Source organism: Brachyistius frenatus, unplaced genomic scaffold (assembly GCF_029030835.1).
Source record: "Brachyistius frenatus isolate BFR_SWC_R1_liver_20210118 unplaced genomic scaffold, ASM2903083v1 Contig_117, whole genome shotgun sequence".
Taxonomy (NCBI): Eukaryota; Metazoa; Chordata; class Actinopteri; family Embiotocidae; genus Brachyistius; species Brachyistius frenatus.
In genome coordinates this window covers 575,073-591,678 of record NW_027210716.1, presented here as the reverse complement: position 1 = coordinate 591,678, position 16,606 = coordinate 575,073, and the positions used below count along the sequence as shown (strand labels likewise).

General features: G+C 38.8%; 1 protein-coding gene across 1 annotated transcript; it reads left to right on the top strand.

The window, feature by feature from the left end:
* Positions 1-7,260: 7,260 nt before the first annotated feature.
* LOC138629535 (cilia- and flagella-associated protein 100-like) lies at positions 7,261-12,170 on the top strand. Its single transcript, XM_069713294.1, has 10 exons — positions 7,261-7,317; positions 7,762-7,910; positions 8,280-8,416; positions 9,571-9,649; positions 10,297-10,339; positions 10,484-10,632; positions 10,832-10,958; positions 11,134-11,336; positions 11,688-11,781; positions 12,054-12,170. The coding sequence occupies exons 1-10, from the start codon at positions 7,261-7,263 to the stop codon at positions 12,168-12,170; spliced, it is 1,155 nt and encodes a 384-aa protein (XP_069569395.1).
* Positions 12,171-16,606: the final 4,436 nt, after the last annotated feature.

Below are 16,606 nucleotides of genomic sequence, written 5' to 3'. Positions count from 1 at the left end.
ACTCATTTTGGATGGTAACCACCAATCAAATCAAGACTGCACCTATTGAACACTTTATATTTTAAAATTAGCCGTTTTATTTTTTTGTTTCCCCCCCCCAATGAATGCATTGATCTCAGTCAGAAAATAGCAAAAATGCTCATAACATGCCAAATACTTAATTATCACTTTGTATGAAGCCCTGAACAGTCTGAAGTATTTGCAGATTGGCTTATTAATCAATCACCTTGCATTTACATTACATTTAAAAGCATTTAAATATTTGCAAAACAATCTTGGTTCTAAAACTGCAGATTATGCAACCTTTGAATTTCTGCTAGTACTGCAGAAATTAGTAAGTAGAATTTTTTTTTTTGCCAACTATTCTGATCACAAATTTATTGTTTTCAGTTCATTCTTTTGAAAAAAAACAAAAAAAACAAGTTACAATTCTTTGATTCCAGCTCTTTAAATGTAATTATTTAGGTTATTTTTAATAAATCAAATATATTTTGGCTGTGGACTGGTGGTCCAGACAAAACGAGACATTTTACCATTTCTGACTCCTAAGTACTCCTCGTGCAGCAGATCATGTGCGCACGTGTTGTTTTTTTAGATCACCCTCTTGGGATAAACAGCAGCATCTCAGTCCCAGCCGTTCTATTAACATCTCAGTGGGTACGACCTGGATTAATAGTGAAAGGAGACATTCAGAATTTGATTTGAAAGCTAGACACACAGACATGCGCACACACCCATACATATACTCTTCTTTTCTCACAGATGGCATAATCTGGCTGGTGGGAGGGAGCAGTGTAACCCAGATATGGGGGCTTAAATCTTTATAAGTGGCACACCATGAAACTACAACACTGTTATTACAGGACAAGTGCTTGTTCTACAGAGACATTGCTTAATCCAACTAATTTGATGTACTCTGCATTGGTGATGGGCGTAAAGTCAACTCTCCACATATATATATATTTTTAAAGAATGCCCAATGGCAATTGCAAGCAAGCAGAATAAAAACATTTAATATTACAGAGCACTTTACAGGTAATATGCATGATAAACATGTGCATGTACATACAAATACATATGCACAAAGCATATATACATATATGGAAAAACTCAAAGAATTAAAAGTCAACAGTTAATGACCAGAGGTGTCATCTGTAGGAGAAAGGCATTCTATAAATAATGAAGACAGACAGGACAATAGCATCATGCTTTCACAGCCCTCATCTCACTCTACCACCCAATCCCCTTACACTTTCAACCTCTGGTCTGCAGCATTCGCCGTCTACAAGTATGCCAAACCGTTTTAACATGCAATAACTAAGCTGGACATGCATTGCAGACATCAGTTAAAAAGGAAAACTTCAAAACTTTATAAACAATGTCTTTCTTCCTAAGGACAAATTAAAAAAAAAAAAAATTCCCCATCAATATATAAGGGGTTTGTCATCAGTTTCAAATTCGGAAGTCCTGTGGAATCAAATATTTTTTTCCCCCAATTTCATTTAACTATACAAGTTCTTGCTTGAACTTCAGGTTTTAAACTTTCACAACTCAGCCCATACATGTGTTTTTTTTATTATTATTATTTATTTGTAAAGCATTTAAAATGACATACTGATGAGTTCTTAACTCATTAGATGAAGTTCCTAAAGAAAACATCAAAATATTGCAGACTTTGCAGCATTTCATTGTTTCCCTGAGTGAAAACTCCTGAAATTTCTCCTTTGTGAAGCTGATCATCGTCATGGAAACTTGCCGCGTGTCTTTCTAGACACTAAATTAGGCCATGGCTGTTTCTACTCATGGTAATATGAACAATATGAACCCTATTAAAATGCAAGTTTTTCTATATTAAAATAAACCAATGCATGAAACACAGAAGATGCAACTTGGTTGACAAAAAAAACAAAAAAAACAATGAACACAGCAAAAGAACCAACTCAAAGAGTTGACACTTTCCCTGGATGTAAACATTAGGGGTATGCATGTAATTCAGTTACCAGATTTTCAAAGCCTGCACAGTACGTCTGAGAAATCAGGGACAATGTATCATGAATGCTTTGAGTGCCAACATCCCAATCACAGCTACAGCAAAGCAACTTTAAATTACGTGTAGTTTGCAATTAAGGCCATCCTTAATAATTTCAAGTTTATTTGTGTACAGACTATATAGAATTTAAGGAAACATAGACGAGAGGCAACTGTTATTTGACAGTATTTCCATAAAAATGGAAATCTGAAAGTCACAAATAATCATGGCTCCACTTTGTTTTCCAACTTAAAAAACAAAAAGCTCCAAGCTCATCCAAGAAGCAATCAGCTACTCAAAGTGCAATGTTTGTTTGTTCGTTCCTGTAAAGACAGACTAGAAAGGACGATATTTACAACTGTACAAGGTACATTTATCCATTAAACAAAACTTAAAGCTGTTGTGGACATCACAAAAACATTTATTTTGTGGAGGAGATAATGATTAGTAATTTTCAAATTCACAGCATGAAAAACTTCAGTGCAATGGATGCTGAAATATCTAAATGAAAGATTACAAATTCAGCCACAAAGGACCTTAAGGCAGCCAATATACAGTTGGCCAAATTATGTTTTTTGGTTGCTATATTTGCAGAGCAGTTATCATAAGCATGTTTAGCAGTAGTTTGCTTTTTAACAGTTACACATGATAACGCCAAAGTCACATGAGCGACAGCCAACTGCAGCTTGGCTAAAAACAACAAAACAAGCTCACCTGGCTCTGCATTCAGCATGACCCATACTATGCAGCCAAAGTGATATCTGGTATAGCTTAATGACAGCATGTGGACATTAAATAGAAAAGAAAAGACTGCCTTTGTTGCAGAGTACCATTTCCCATTCTTTTGTTACAACAATCATTGTCGTGATATGCACCCTGGCAATTCTGGCAGCATGCCAAGTAATAAAAGCAACATTTGCCTTATAAATTCATATTGGTAACAGAAAGTTAGCAACATCACGTCTACTCTAGCCAAATTAAAATTAAAATAGACGTGTCAAATTCTGCACCCGTGACGTTACTTACAGAAGACATTTCTGAGTCCAGTTGGGAGGGACAAGGGACTCCAACATACAAGTTCAGCTGGACTGTGTACCAAAACAAAAGAACAGAGAAGCTTGGGCGTAAACACGGACACATTCTCTGCTCAGGATGTTATTACTGGACTACTTTTAAAAGAAAACGGTGTTTAACCTTTAAGAAATCCCTGGGTCAGAGAGCCATCGCCATCAACAAAGGTTACGGGACAGCTTGGTCTTCTTTTTCACAACAATCCAGAACTTCTCAGCGGAGGCCTCGTTTCCTCTGGTGGCACGGGAAACCGTTCCATCTACTGCAGTCACCGTCTTCTTCCATGACTCCACCCCCAGATTAAGTCTTCTGTGATAATATGGCTCATGTGTGCACCTCAACTAAAGGGTAAAATGACGTGCTTTTTCCCCCCTTGGTTTCAATAGCATAGGAGTAGCAAAGTTAGCATAGTGTCATCCTGATAGGTTTATCAATTAGCCTTCCATAGTCATGACTGCTGTCATCCTTATCACCATTAAATGGAAAATAAAGCAAATATACCCAAACTGGATATCCAATATCAGGGTCATTTGAGCTGTCCGTCTTCTTCTGCCAAGCTTACTCCCTCCTAAGAACCTATTTGTACTCCTGCCTAGTATCTGCTTTACAGAGTAATAAGCACTCAACCCCCCCCCCCCACACACACACACACCATTCAACATACTATGAGAATGCACAAAATATCTTTGCGTCAAGGATATAGTCGTGTCAAATCGCTGACATTTCACTGGGATATAAAGTTTTGCAGGGGTGGGCTAAAATAGTTTAATAAAGCACATCTTACTTTGGAGGATCACAAATAATCTGTCATCAAGCATGCCCAAGACGGCAGAGGCATCGGCGGGGTGGACGGCGTTTTGCAAGCCATAAGAAGGAAAAGGAAACACATGGTCATGGCAAGACCGACATTTTGGATAGAAAAAGGGATAGAAACGGTCACCGGGCACCAACGCAAGGCAGAAGTCACAGCACGGCGGCCATGCACAAACAAAACCCATTAAAAGAATTAAAAAAAAATTACAAAATAAATAAAAGTTATGGCCCCAAATCTGTTCCAGCCTGATTACACATAAATAGTCATAGCCAGGCAGACACATTAGAGAAAGAGATAGATGAGCACGGCAGCGAAGTGAAGACATTTTTTTTTAAGGAATAAATATGACACTTACTGTTCGTAGATCTGACTGCTGCCTGAGAGAGAAGAAAAAAGTAAAACCTTAGTCAGGTCTCAATACACTTTCCAGGTTAATAGACTGCAGAAAAAAAACAAGCCAGTGAATTGTCACAAATAAAAGGTTAATTCAATTTTTTTAAGCGTGCTTCTTAACTTTGAGGCTTTAGCTAAAATGTTAAACATGCTTTCACAGCATTAAGAGGCACAACAAAGGGAGAATTAGTCACTCGGCACTACACATTGTTCTTGAGAGCAAATTAGACAGCGAGAACACGAATGTTACAATGACTCATGGCACTGATTTACAGGCTGTTACTGACCTGTCTGGGTGAGTTTATGAAGCTGGACAGGTCCACGCCATGATTTCAAATTCCACTGCACCATGAAGACACTCAGCACAACTTGCTGTACATCGTTTGGGTGTCACGTCACACAGCTGGAGTGGACAGAAGCACTGTGAGGCGCTAAAGAATGACAGCAGAGCAGTATATTTGACCAACAAAAGGCAAACTACATGAGAAACGGGATTAGCAACATGAGACATGATTCATCCTTAAGGCAGCACAGCTGGCAATAAAGAGTCTAAATAAATATAAACTGAGTATACAAGCTGAAAGGCTTCTAACGTCACTGCCCGGTCAATAAGAAATATCAAATGGTCGGAGAAACACAGTATACAAATGAAATTTAACAGTATGTCTACAACCAATATAAGGGTTTAATGCTTATCAGTTACTGTGGGAGATTGGTGCAGGCCTCAGCTCCACCCCACCTGGTGCAGGCCTCAGCTCCACCACCACCTGGTGCAGGCCTCAGCTCCACCCCCACCTGGTGCAGGCCCTAGGATAAACCAGGAGCCCATTAAGTTTAAGAACCACCACAGGATGGGCTAAACACAGCACACCCATTTGAACTAGATGCAGTAGCGTCCTCTCATTAGGAAGAACTGCAAGTTAAGGGCAAAACAAACCTCTAACAAGCGCTACAATCCACAACTTTCACCAGCTTCAGTGAAACCATGAACTCACCTGCCACATCCTCACCTGCGCTCTATGCCAAAGCTACAAACCAGGGGCTTTTAACTGCACAGTCACACAAAACACTCTTATAAAACTGCGAACTTAACCCACCTGGTCGGGGAGACGTGAAAGTAAGTCCGAGTTTAACACAAACACAACGTCGCGTCTGCCCTCTTTGCACTGGCTTTTATTTCTTTGGTGTTTGGCGCCAGCTTCCGTCTTCAGGTGAATTCAAATCAACCAACGCAGCCAATCAGTGAGTCCATGCTGCACTACGTCACTGATATTGCTGATTAATTAGCCCTTCAGTCAATAAACAATATAACATGTGAAGATTCTTAGATTTATAAACACTACAAAATATAACAAGACTGTTCTGTCGCCATAATTTTACATTAATTGTAATATATGTATCTCAATCCCCTGCATTTTAAAAAAATATTTTTTTTATGTAATTTATTATTTTACTTCACACATTCTTGTTTTTCTGTACATTATTATATTTAACACGTGTCTTCATTGTTCGCATATTTTAATTGTGTTGAATAAAGTTTGTTGAATAAAGTTCAGCATCATTCAAACGCGGAGACATTTGTGTCACACTCGGTTTGAAGAACAATTTTCTTGGACGCGACAGATGAACAGAGACCAAGAGTAAACTCAGGAGGGAAAGTAGGTCGAGTTTTTTTATTTTTTAAAATCTTTTCTTTTATTATTATCAAATAAAAAAAAACCCAGTTTGCTTTAAGTTGTTGTATGCTGTCAGTTAGGTAGAGTGGCGAACCATAGCCATGTTAACGTAAGTCTTTGCTGCAATGACGAAGATTTAAGCAATAATACTGCGATTATACAACAAGTAACCGTCTAAATATAACATGTGATCGAAGTGTGTTCATATTGTGGGGCAATTCAGTCTCAAAATAAAAAAAAATTTTGTTTGTTTGTATGAGCTCCATTACAGTTGCACTACATGGGGTGTGACTACTACCTGGGAAACGAGCAGTCGTATCAGTTGAAGCGAACGTGACGTGTCGGTGGTTACCACTCCAGGAAGTAGTCCGACCCTTAGTAACGCCCTAGCAACGGAGATATAGTCTTTTTTTTAATTATTATTATTGGTTTCTAGAAATCGTTTCTCAAACTGAATAAATACAGCACATAGAAACACTAAACTGCTTAGCTCGCTCTATCTTGTTTTAAGTAAGATATCCGCTGAAAAGAAGATATCGATGGACTCATTTTTAACAACAGTATGCTGCATATTATATGAAATTCAATTGCAATTATACAACAAGTAGTTCAGAAGCAGTGATCTGATTGGTCAACTGTACATTTGAAATGTGCTCAAATCACCACAAAGCATCACAGCCTGCTCATCATTAGAAATATCACTGGGCCTTCTCAATAGCAATATATAGTTAAATTATATTATATGTATATTTCCAATTGTACAGTCGACCCATCAAACTGCCGGGTCGGGACTATTTGTTGTATAAATGTAATTACTACACCAGCATGTGACCCAGAAATAGAAAAGACAAGACTAGATTGGTGCAAAGCGGTCAGTAACTGTGGAGGATACAGAGAAACTGTGCAGCTATTTGTCAAACTCAGTTTGTGTTCTTTCAAGCTCCTGCAGGCCATTTAAATACAGAGCCAGTACAGCACCTAATGCCACAAACAATCTTGTCATGTGTTGTGATAGTGATTACAGACTACAGTCATTTTCACTGAAGTTCAGCAGTATTCATGTTGTCGTTTTGATCGAAGAAACACTTTTTTTTTTTTTTTTGGGGGGGAGATACTGAAAATGCCTTTTTTAGTAACTGTATTTTGTCATGTTTGCCTGCATTTGATAGCAGGGCCATGTATGGGTGTGTGTATTTAACTGTTTAAGAGACTGACATACTTTGGACAATTAAAGGATAACATTGGGCCTAATCTGTCCTCCGTCCTTAGACAGAATCATGGGAGACAGCAGACAGAAAAGCAAGGCCCTTGAAATGAAGCCTGCAATGAACAAGGTACACGAATTGAAGGGTCTTATTTCAGTATTGCAAGAGCAATGAATAGTGTTGCACAGATCGGTAACATCTCCAAGTGCACATGCTGTTTTGATAATGAAGATACAGCAGTGCTCAGTCTTGAAGATCAGCATGTGCCCTCAGTTGGCTGCAGGGATTTAGATTCCCAAAGAGCAATTTCAAAAAGCTGTTGTCCCCATAAGTCGCTTCCACCCAAAATGATGGAAAAATAGGGTCCAGGTTTAAAAATACCACACTTTCCCTTTAAATATGCTTTCTATTATTACAAAAGGCCAACATCAGTCTAATAGTCTGCTACGCTTTAAGTTAACGATGACAAGCACATGAAATGTTGATTAACTATCTTCTTTTTTCAAATACCAGTTCACTGTTTGTTTATTTCTTAATTATCCGTAATGCTCCGTTTACTGTCATCCCTCTAAGTTAAAGTCAGCGATTCAGAAGGCTGAAAAGACTATTGCTACAAATATTTGCAAAATAGATCTGATGGAAAAATCCCACGAGGAAACCAAACAAAACTTGAAAGAGTTACAGAAAAGGACTGAGAATAAATTGGTGGATGCCAAAGCTTTGTAAGTACTAGATTCCCTGATATTACATCATAAGACTGAATTCAATATCTGTTTTCCACTGTTGTAATAATTGTCTCTGTTGTCAGTTTGGATCAAGTGAGCAAGTCCAAACAGGAGAGAAATGTTGTGATTGAGAAGTGGACTGAAAAACTAGTGACATTAAAATGGTAGTACTATGTTAGTTTCTTAATTGTATCATTGAACAATATGTGCACATTTTCCATGTTTTATGTACATAACGGGTTAAAGCAATTAACCAGGTACACTGTTAATTAAAGTGAGACATTTTACAGTTATTGAAATGCAATGATTATTTTGCAGTGGCATGTAATGATATGTCACACTGATCTAAATCTTTCTTCTTCATAGTGAAATTGTCAACGTTGAGGAAGTCTTGACTCAACAGAAGAGGTGCCAGAAGATTCTGTTGAACCTGATGCCTCCAGAGGGGCATGGCACCCAGGAAACAGAGACTGGGAAAGATAAAGTCTTGACTAACACAGATGGTCAGACTGAGCAGAAGTCTGATCCTCAGGAACAGGAAGTTAAGTGTTAAAACCCATTGAATTAACTGGAAACCGATAAGGGCCACAGCGGTGTTGGTTTATCCACTGATATCAGCCTTTTATTGGACACCAGGTCTGAGCTAAATCATCTTTTTTTTATTTTTTTAAAGATTGCACTGACTAAAGCAAAATTTATAAATACTACTCATTGTGGGAGAGATTTGGGAATCCCATAAAAGATAGTGATGTGCAAAGAGGTTCTTTTCAGTGTCCCAAATCACTAGAATTAGTGCTTTCAAAGGATTCGTTCACTGAATCGTTCAGTGCTGACCAGAGCTCCGAGTAGTTCCCCTCACTGAAGTGTAACACAACTGAATGGCGGATATTCCTTATGATCTCCAGCTTCCAGAATTGCTGTCATTTTGACATAACCACCGAACTCTGTTTATATTTCTTAATATTTTAAAGGTTTCCTCGCTGAGTACCTGAGATGGACACTGGCTCTTCATTACTTTTAAGTGTTTTTAACTGCGCTACAGTTCAGCATTACTTTTGAACTTGATGAACCTGATCCCGGCAGCTTGAGCTCACGTTCACTGAGTAGTATGTTCAGTGGATGAATCACTGAACATGCACTTCTCCCTTGCAGTACAAGGATCTAAGACAGTCTGATGTGCTGCAGCACACTCCTCCTGCCTAACATTTCAAGTTTCTGTTTATTGTAGTCTACTAAAACTAAGGGGAACTTGAAGGTGTGTGCATTTGTGTTCATGTTGCTTTGTAAGTGTAACCACATGAGGAAAGAGGCTATTGATTTGGCCATTGACTATCTTGTGCTAACTCCAGGCTACATTAGCTTGTAGCTCCCTGACTGAGACAGTATATTGTGGCACATTCGCTCACAACTGACTAATAGCTCAACTCAAATGAGAAATGAATGAATTGCTTCAGGAAGTGATTCAGTTGAATGTGCTCCCACAAATGACACAACACTATTACCGGACTACTTTATTAACAGTACTTTATTAAAAATCATACTAAGAGACCAGTTAAAAAATAATGGTCAAAATTGGTGCGGCAGAAACTTGCATAGTTTTTTTTCTTTATATATGAATGGTGTGACTGGTGTAATGGGAACGATAATGTGCACACAGGTTTGAAAACGGGTGTGGAGTTGGGTCTGGATACAGTGCTGCCTTCGACAACGCCATCCTCAGGCCACAGCGACACTCTGTAAGGAAGCACAATCAACCATCCAGTCCTCAAATTATTAAAAATGTATTGAAAGGACTAAATTAATTCAAAGGAAAAGCAGCAAACGCTCTATCAACTGAATGATCAAAATGTTGCTAATACATTTAGTCTCATCAGTTAATCAAAAAAATCTGTTTAGCTTTACTTGTTTATAATGTTGGGTAGTTTAATTTATAACAATGTGTTAAAATGTGTTTAACATGTCAGTCTGATTTTTATGCAAAGTTTTATTAACTAAAGGTGTCAGATAGTTATAATTGTGTAAAAACTACACTATTTCCCTCTTAAATGCAGTAGAGCAGAAAGTTGTATGAAATGAAAAATACTCAAGTAAAAGTAGCTCAAATTTATACTTGAATAATTCTACTTATTAACATTTCAGCACTGCTCTGATGCAGCAGGATATCATCCTTTCATATGTATACCTGTTTACATTTTGATTTAAGTTTCATTTCACATTTTCACTTCATTTTATTTCTCTTGATATCTTTTATTATGATATTTGAACATTTTGTTGGTCCTAATTAAGAAAGCTACACAAAGAACACTCTGCCAAATAAAAATCGGTACACATATTATTCATTACATTTTAATTTCCCCTAAACTCAAACTCTTTGGCATTTCAGGGTCACAAATTCTAACCTGGATAGCGTAAGCACTGAGAACGAGGTCAGATTTCCTGAATTTAAAATCAAAGATTCCTTATAAAACATAATTTTCTTTAATCTTGTATAATTGCAGTGCTCACAATGTGGTGTCTCCCCCCCCCCCCCCTTTTTTTTTTTTTTTTTTTTTTAATTTTTTTATCTCCAGAACAAGTTGGAGCTATACTTGTCTGATCCCCAGCGGTTAGCGGTTCTCATGTCAGAGCTGACAGACCAGATCCTTTATCTGATGATGCAGAACTTCAGCATGAGGGACAGGACACTGGAACAGACCATTGAGACCACCTTAAAAAAAATGTAAGAGGTTCTATCCAGAGGTTCATTTTAACCTGCAGTCCTGGACAGATTGATGTCAAAAGTTAGAAATAACAAACCGGCATGTAACATAAAGCACAGCCTGGGGGAAAAAAAACAGCATACAAGGCAAGTAATTTACAAGAATGGCACAAAATACTGGATGAAAACATTTCCACCTCATGCTAATTTCTGTCTGAAGGACCGATGATGAGGAGATGCTAACTTTGCAGCTGAATGAAACGAAGGAAAAAATTGACAAAGAAACTGAGAGAATTGACGTTCTCAAAAAGAAGGTTCGGCTCCACGACGCAGGACCACAGGACCAGGTAAGGAAGCAGAATGCACTACATGTTGGACGACATGTTTTCCCCATGGCATAACAAAACTATACAAATCATATAAGGCGGCATCAGTAAAGTGCACACAGCGAGCTCATTTTGATCCCAGCTTTAAGATGATTCCTTGTTTTTTTTCCTCTTTCAACAATTTTCCTACTTACAGAATATCATGTTGGAGGAGCTGGATAAGAAGATAACTGATATATATTGCCACATGATGGAAGAAAGCCCTCTCTTCCTCGATCCCTTAGAGAAGCTGTCTAGCATTGAGTATAGAATGTCTTTGTTGTTCGAGCAACTTGATAACCTGCCTGAAGAAATCTTGAGGAAAGTTAGGCATCTCAAGGAAAATGAGAAGATGCAAAGGTTTGTCTCATTGGCTGTAGAACTTCACATTAAGTATAAGTTTTATTGTTTATTACAGCCTACATGGTATATAAGAATGCAAAGGATATATTTTGTCCACTAGTATGAAGCTCAAAGATTATAAAATCATCATAAAAATATTTTTGAAATATTGTAGTCGGCTTACAATTACTGCACTTCACAGTAAACATGACCCCCTTTTTCAGACTTTTCAGATTGGCTTTTCTGTCTTCACTGCAGTGTTAAAAATAGAATACACATTATACAACTATGGTAACTTAAGAAAAGACACATGTTTCCTTAAAAGATCAAGTTACATGATGTCTTCCTGAATGTCATTTCTTGATTCAGGCTCCAAGATGAACAGCAGAAAATTGAGATGGAAAAACAAGGAGAGAGGCTTAAGAAGTGCATTCTAAGGTCCCACGGTGAATCCAAGAAAATCGTAAGCCATTTAAAAAAAAAGGATACAGTTTGATACCACTTGTGAATTTGTATGAAGTACTCTGTCAGTATATATTGTAATTTAGAGAAACATATTTGTGACATAAAGGCACTAAGCTTCACAAAATTCAAACCCAAAAAATGAATGTTAGTTTGAAAGAAAGAAGAAAAAAAAAAGAAACTTAGATTTCCACAGTTTATGTCCTTTAATCCCTAAAAGTTCTTCTCAGCGATTGAATTGATGATTAAAACGTCTCCCTTCTGTTCTGTTAGACTGGAAGAAAACTGATGCCGAGATGCACCCCTCTCAAGTCAACCCTCAGGGGGGATGAGATCCATATCAGCACCCAGGAGGACCTCTATCCTGATCTCTTCATTGACTCTGACTAAGCCTGAAATACTCACACATTATGTTTACCATGCCATGTGATTATATAATAAAAGAGACCTGCAAAAGAAACTGTTCAGATGAAATATTCCAAATTCTGATAAAAAGTGATTTGAATGCGTAAACAGTCATCAGCAAAGTAACTTACTGTAACTTACCGGTATGAAGGAGATTACTGGGTTCAAGGGGAGAGAGAGACAACCAGGGGGCTCCCTGGAGAGGAACAATGAGCTAAACTGTTTCTTCAACAGGTTTAGTTCACCACCCTCATCTGTCTCCTCCACACCTTACACCTCCCAAACACCTCTGCTGCCTCCCCCCTCCCCCCTCTGCGCTCCCTGGTGAACTGCATAGAGCCCTCAATCTCAAAGGGCTCTTCCTCCATCAACACCTTGACCCCCCCCCACCCCACCCCCCACACACACCCCTCTCTGTGACGACTGGCCAGGTTAGGAGACAGCTGGAGAGACTCCACCAGTGCAAGGCTGCAGGACCTGACGGCATCAGCCCCGGGGTCCTGAAGACCTGCGCCGTCCAGCTGGCTGAGGTCCTACAACACCTCTTCAACCTGAGCCTGAAGCAGGAGGAAGTCCCGGTGCTGTGGAAGACGTCCTGCCTGGCTCCAGTCCCCAAGAAGACGACTCCATCTGGCCTCAGCAACTACCGACCGGTTGCCCTCACATCTCGTGATGAAGGTGCTGGAGAGGCTGGTCTTGGCCCACCTCAAACCGCTGGTGAAATCTTCACTGGACCCTCTGCAATTTGCGTACCAGCCTCATGTGGGAGTGGACGACGCCATCATCTACCTGCTGCAACGAGCTCAGTCTCACCTGGATGGAACCGGTGACTCTGTGAGAATCACTTTCTTTGATTTCTCCAGTGCATTCAACACCATCCAGCCACTGCTGCTGAGTGAGAAGCTGCGGGTGGTGGGGGTGGACGCGCCCACCGTCTCCTGGATCAATGACTACCTGACAGGCAGACCACAGTTTGTCCGTCTGGGCAGTGTGCTGTCCGATACGGTGGTCAGTGGTATTGGAGCTCCTCAGAGAACTGTTCTGTCTCCTTCCTGTTCACCTTATACACAACTGACTTCCAGTACAACTCAGTCCTGCCATCTGCAGAAGTTCTCTGATGACTCTGCAGTGGTCGGATGTATAAGGGACGGACGGGAGGACGAGTGCAGGGCAGTAGTTGAGGACTTTGTGGAGTGGGCGGGAAGAAATCACCTGCTCCTGAACGTGGCCAAGACCAGAGAGATGGTGGTCGACTTCAGGAGGAAGACGACGGCTCCACAACCGCTGAGAGTTCTGGGAGAGGAGGTGGACATGGTTGAGGAGTACAAGTACCTGGGTGTCTCCATGACAACAGACTGAACTAGAAGACCAACATCAACGCTGTCTACAAGAAGGGGATGAGTCGACTCTTTTTCTTGAGGAAACTTCGATCCTTCAATGTGTGCAACGAGATGTTGGAGATGTTCTACCAGTCTGTTGTGGCCAGTGCATTGTACTTCGCTGTGGTCTGCTGGGGGAGAGGAGGGGGAGGGAGGGAGAGAGAGGGAGAGAGGGGGAGCAGCACTGGAGCCGGAGACACCAACAGACTTAACAAACTGGTTAAGAAGGCCGGCTCCATCATCGGCTACAAACTGGACAGCCTGGAAAAGGTGGTGGAGAGGAGGACGCTGAACAAACTATTATCCATATTGGATCATCCTGACCACCCTCTCCACCACCTGCTGCAGGGACAGAGGAGCACGTTCTCCAAAAGACTCCTCCAGCTCCGCTGTCACAAGGACAGATACAGGAGATCATTCCTGCCGACCGCAATAAGACTGTACAATAACTCACCTCTGGCAAAATTCATCACAACAATAACACTTTTGACTGTGTGTCTTGGTTTGTTTGTATATAATATATATATATATATATTGTACTGTATATACTGTGCATTTTATATTTTTTACTGCAATTTTATTGCTTTTCTATTCTATCCTATTATTTTATTCTATTATTTCTATTATTATCTCATTGCTTCTGTATGCTGCTGTAGCGAAAAAAATGTCCCCTCGGGGATTAATAAAGTAACTACCTACCTACCTAACGCCTGTATTTATTCAATTGATAAGTTGTACTTGATGAATTAGTAATGTATAAGAATTGTAACATTTGGTGTCCAGATACTTTACTTAAGTAAAAGTAAATATAGTAAACATAAAAATACTCCATTACAAGGAAAAGTCCTGGTTGAAAAATGCTAACAAGGCATTGGTAGAAACATTTCATTTTATCATTACATCTGCCATAGTTACATAATCACTACTGGAACATCAGTGTGGAGACACACCACTTTAGTTCCATTTTTATAAAGAGGGATAGCAGATAAATCTGAGGGTTCGTCGGATTATTACCGGGAGAGGAAAGAAGAAAAAACAAAGATTTGATCCACAACTCTATTTTCCGTTTTTCTCAAATCTTTGATTAGAGGCCAAATGGGTTGTAAAGTACTTGTTTAATCTGTAATAATGTGTATTTTTAAAGTTTGTTGTATTAACCATTGTGTCAAATCTTCATCTCAAAAGTAAATAAAGCTTTCAAATATATGTAGTGTAGAATGTACAAAACAATATACAATAATAAACAAGAGAAAATAACCTCAAATAGAAATAAATACCCAAGTTATAAAAGTACCTCAAAATAGTACTTAAGTACCGTACTTGAGAAAATGTTCTGAGTTACTTTCCACTACTGATTATATCAACAGATTATCTGATCTCTCAGTATTGCCATCTAAAATCAATATATTAAAAATGTTTACATCACGTCTCGAAGAAAGTCGTTTATGAACACGAGTATCCATTGGAGGTTTACCATAAAACATCCTGGTCATGATCCAGCCAAGTCAGGTGTGGTTTTAAGGGGTTGTGGCACAAAATAATTTTATGATTGCTTTGAAGAACCAGACAGTCCAGACTGATGTAAAATCATCAATCTTCTCATCTGAAACTGGATAAATTGGTTATTCAAGAGCGCATCCGGAATTAATGTATAATTTTTCATGCTTTCATTTCAATAAGTGCCAGAACTTTGCTTATTCACAAGTTAGCGTATGTTTGTCGGCAATATAACCAAATCATGAATATATTGTGAATGTCTACAGTGAATAAAAATACTAGGAAATATTAATAATATTTACAAAATTATTTTATTTAATCAATGGGACAACCATTTCAATTATCACAATAAAAATACTCGGTCATAACCGAGAATGTGGGAGGATTGTGTGTGAAACACTAGGGGGCGTTTACTTTGAAAGGATTGCTTTTAATTTGGAAGTTATAGGACGTTGCAGCAGAATCGAGCCAAAAGAGGAATGAAGAAATGACGGGAGAAATGACGTGGAGAAGTGACGGATCAGGAAGTGAGTTACGAAAAATGGCGGGAGTTATGAATAGTGAAAGAAAAATAATAAATTGGATAATTGTTATTTCAACAGAGGAGCAATTTAATGGAAAGAAGGAGAGGGGATTACGAGGTAATAAACTTGTGCAAGAAGGAGCCTCTGTCGGGAAACTAACACAACTTGCAAAATCTTCAAAGAACGAAATCAGAGAGGTAAGTAGTGCTTAATTACTGAGAAATGGATCCGTGTTGATCATTTGTAAGGACTGTGGACAACAAAGGAAAGCAAGCAGAATTAATCTGAATGATTCTGGTAAATTTAGGCTATCAGTTGATGATGTACAAGGAAATTTAACAAATGCAAAAGTAAGTGAGGTCAAAAGTCTGGAAAAAAAGAAAAGAAAAATGTTATGAAATGTGGTGGTCTAGGTTTTGGTTCGGAATACAGTGGACTGTTTGTTGTGCTTAATAATGTGATATCAGGAAAGCACAGATCAGCAGGGAACTAATGAAGGATTTCACTGTCATTGTCACGTGGAAAACGCAGATAACATCCAACTGACGTCGCTGTATGCCAAATGACAGAGCTGGTGCTGGAGCCAGAGACAGTTTACTGAAGAATGTATTACTTTAATTTAGTTTATTTACCATCAATACTGATTGGACATGCTCATAAAAAAAAGTACAAAATCTTTCTTGTAATGGATATATGGCCTATATCTATGCTGAATATTGTAAATCTTACCTGATGTTTATATATTGCAAGCATTCTGTTGTAACGTTGTGTACCAGAGAAATAACTCTGCACATAGCTCTTGAAAAAGTAAATATATAAACTACTACCACAACAAACTGACCTGACCACATGTTCACTAGTGATCGATATTATTTTATTTAAAAAAAAAAAACTATCAATACTTCATAGATTCTATCAATATCTGAAATAGCTTCGACATTGCGCAGCATTGTGTTCGTGTGTGTGTGTGTGTGTGTGTGTGTGTGTGTGTGTGTGTGTGTGTGTGTGTGTGTGTGTGTGT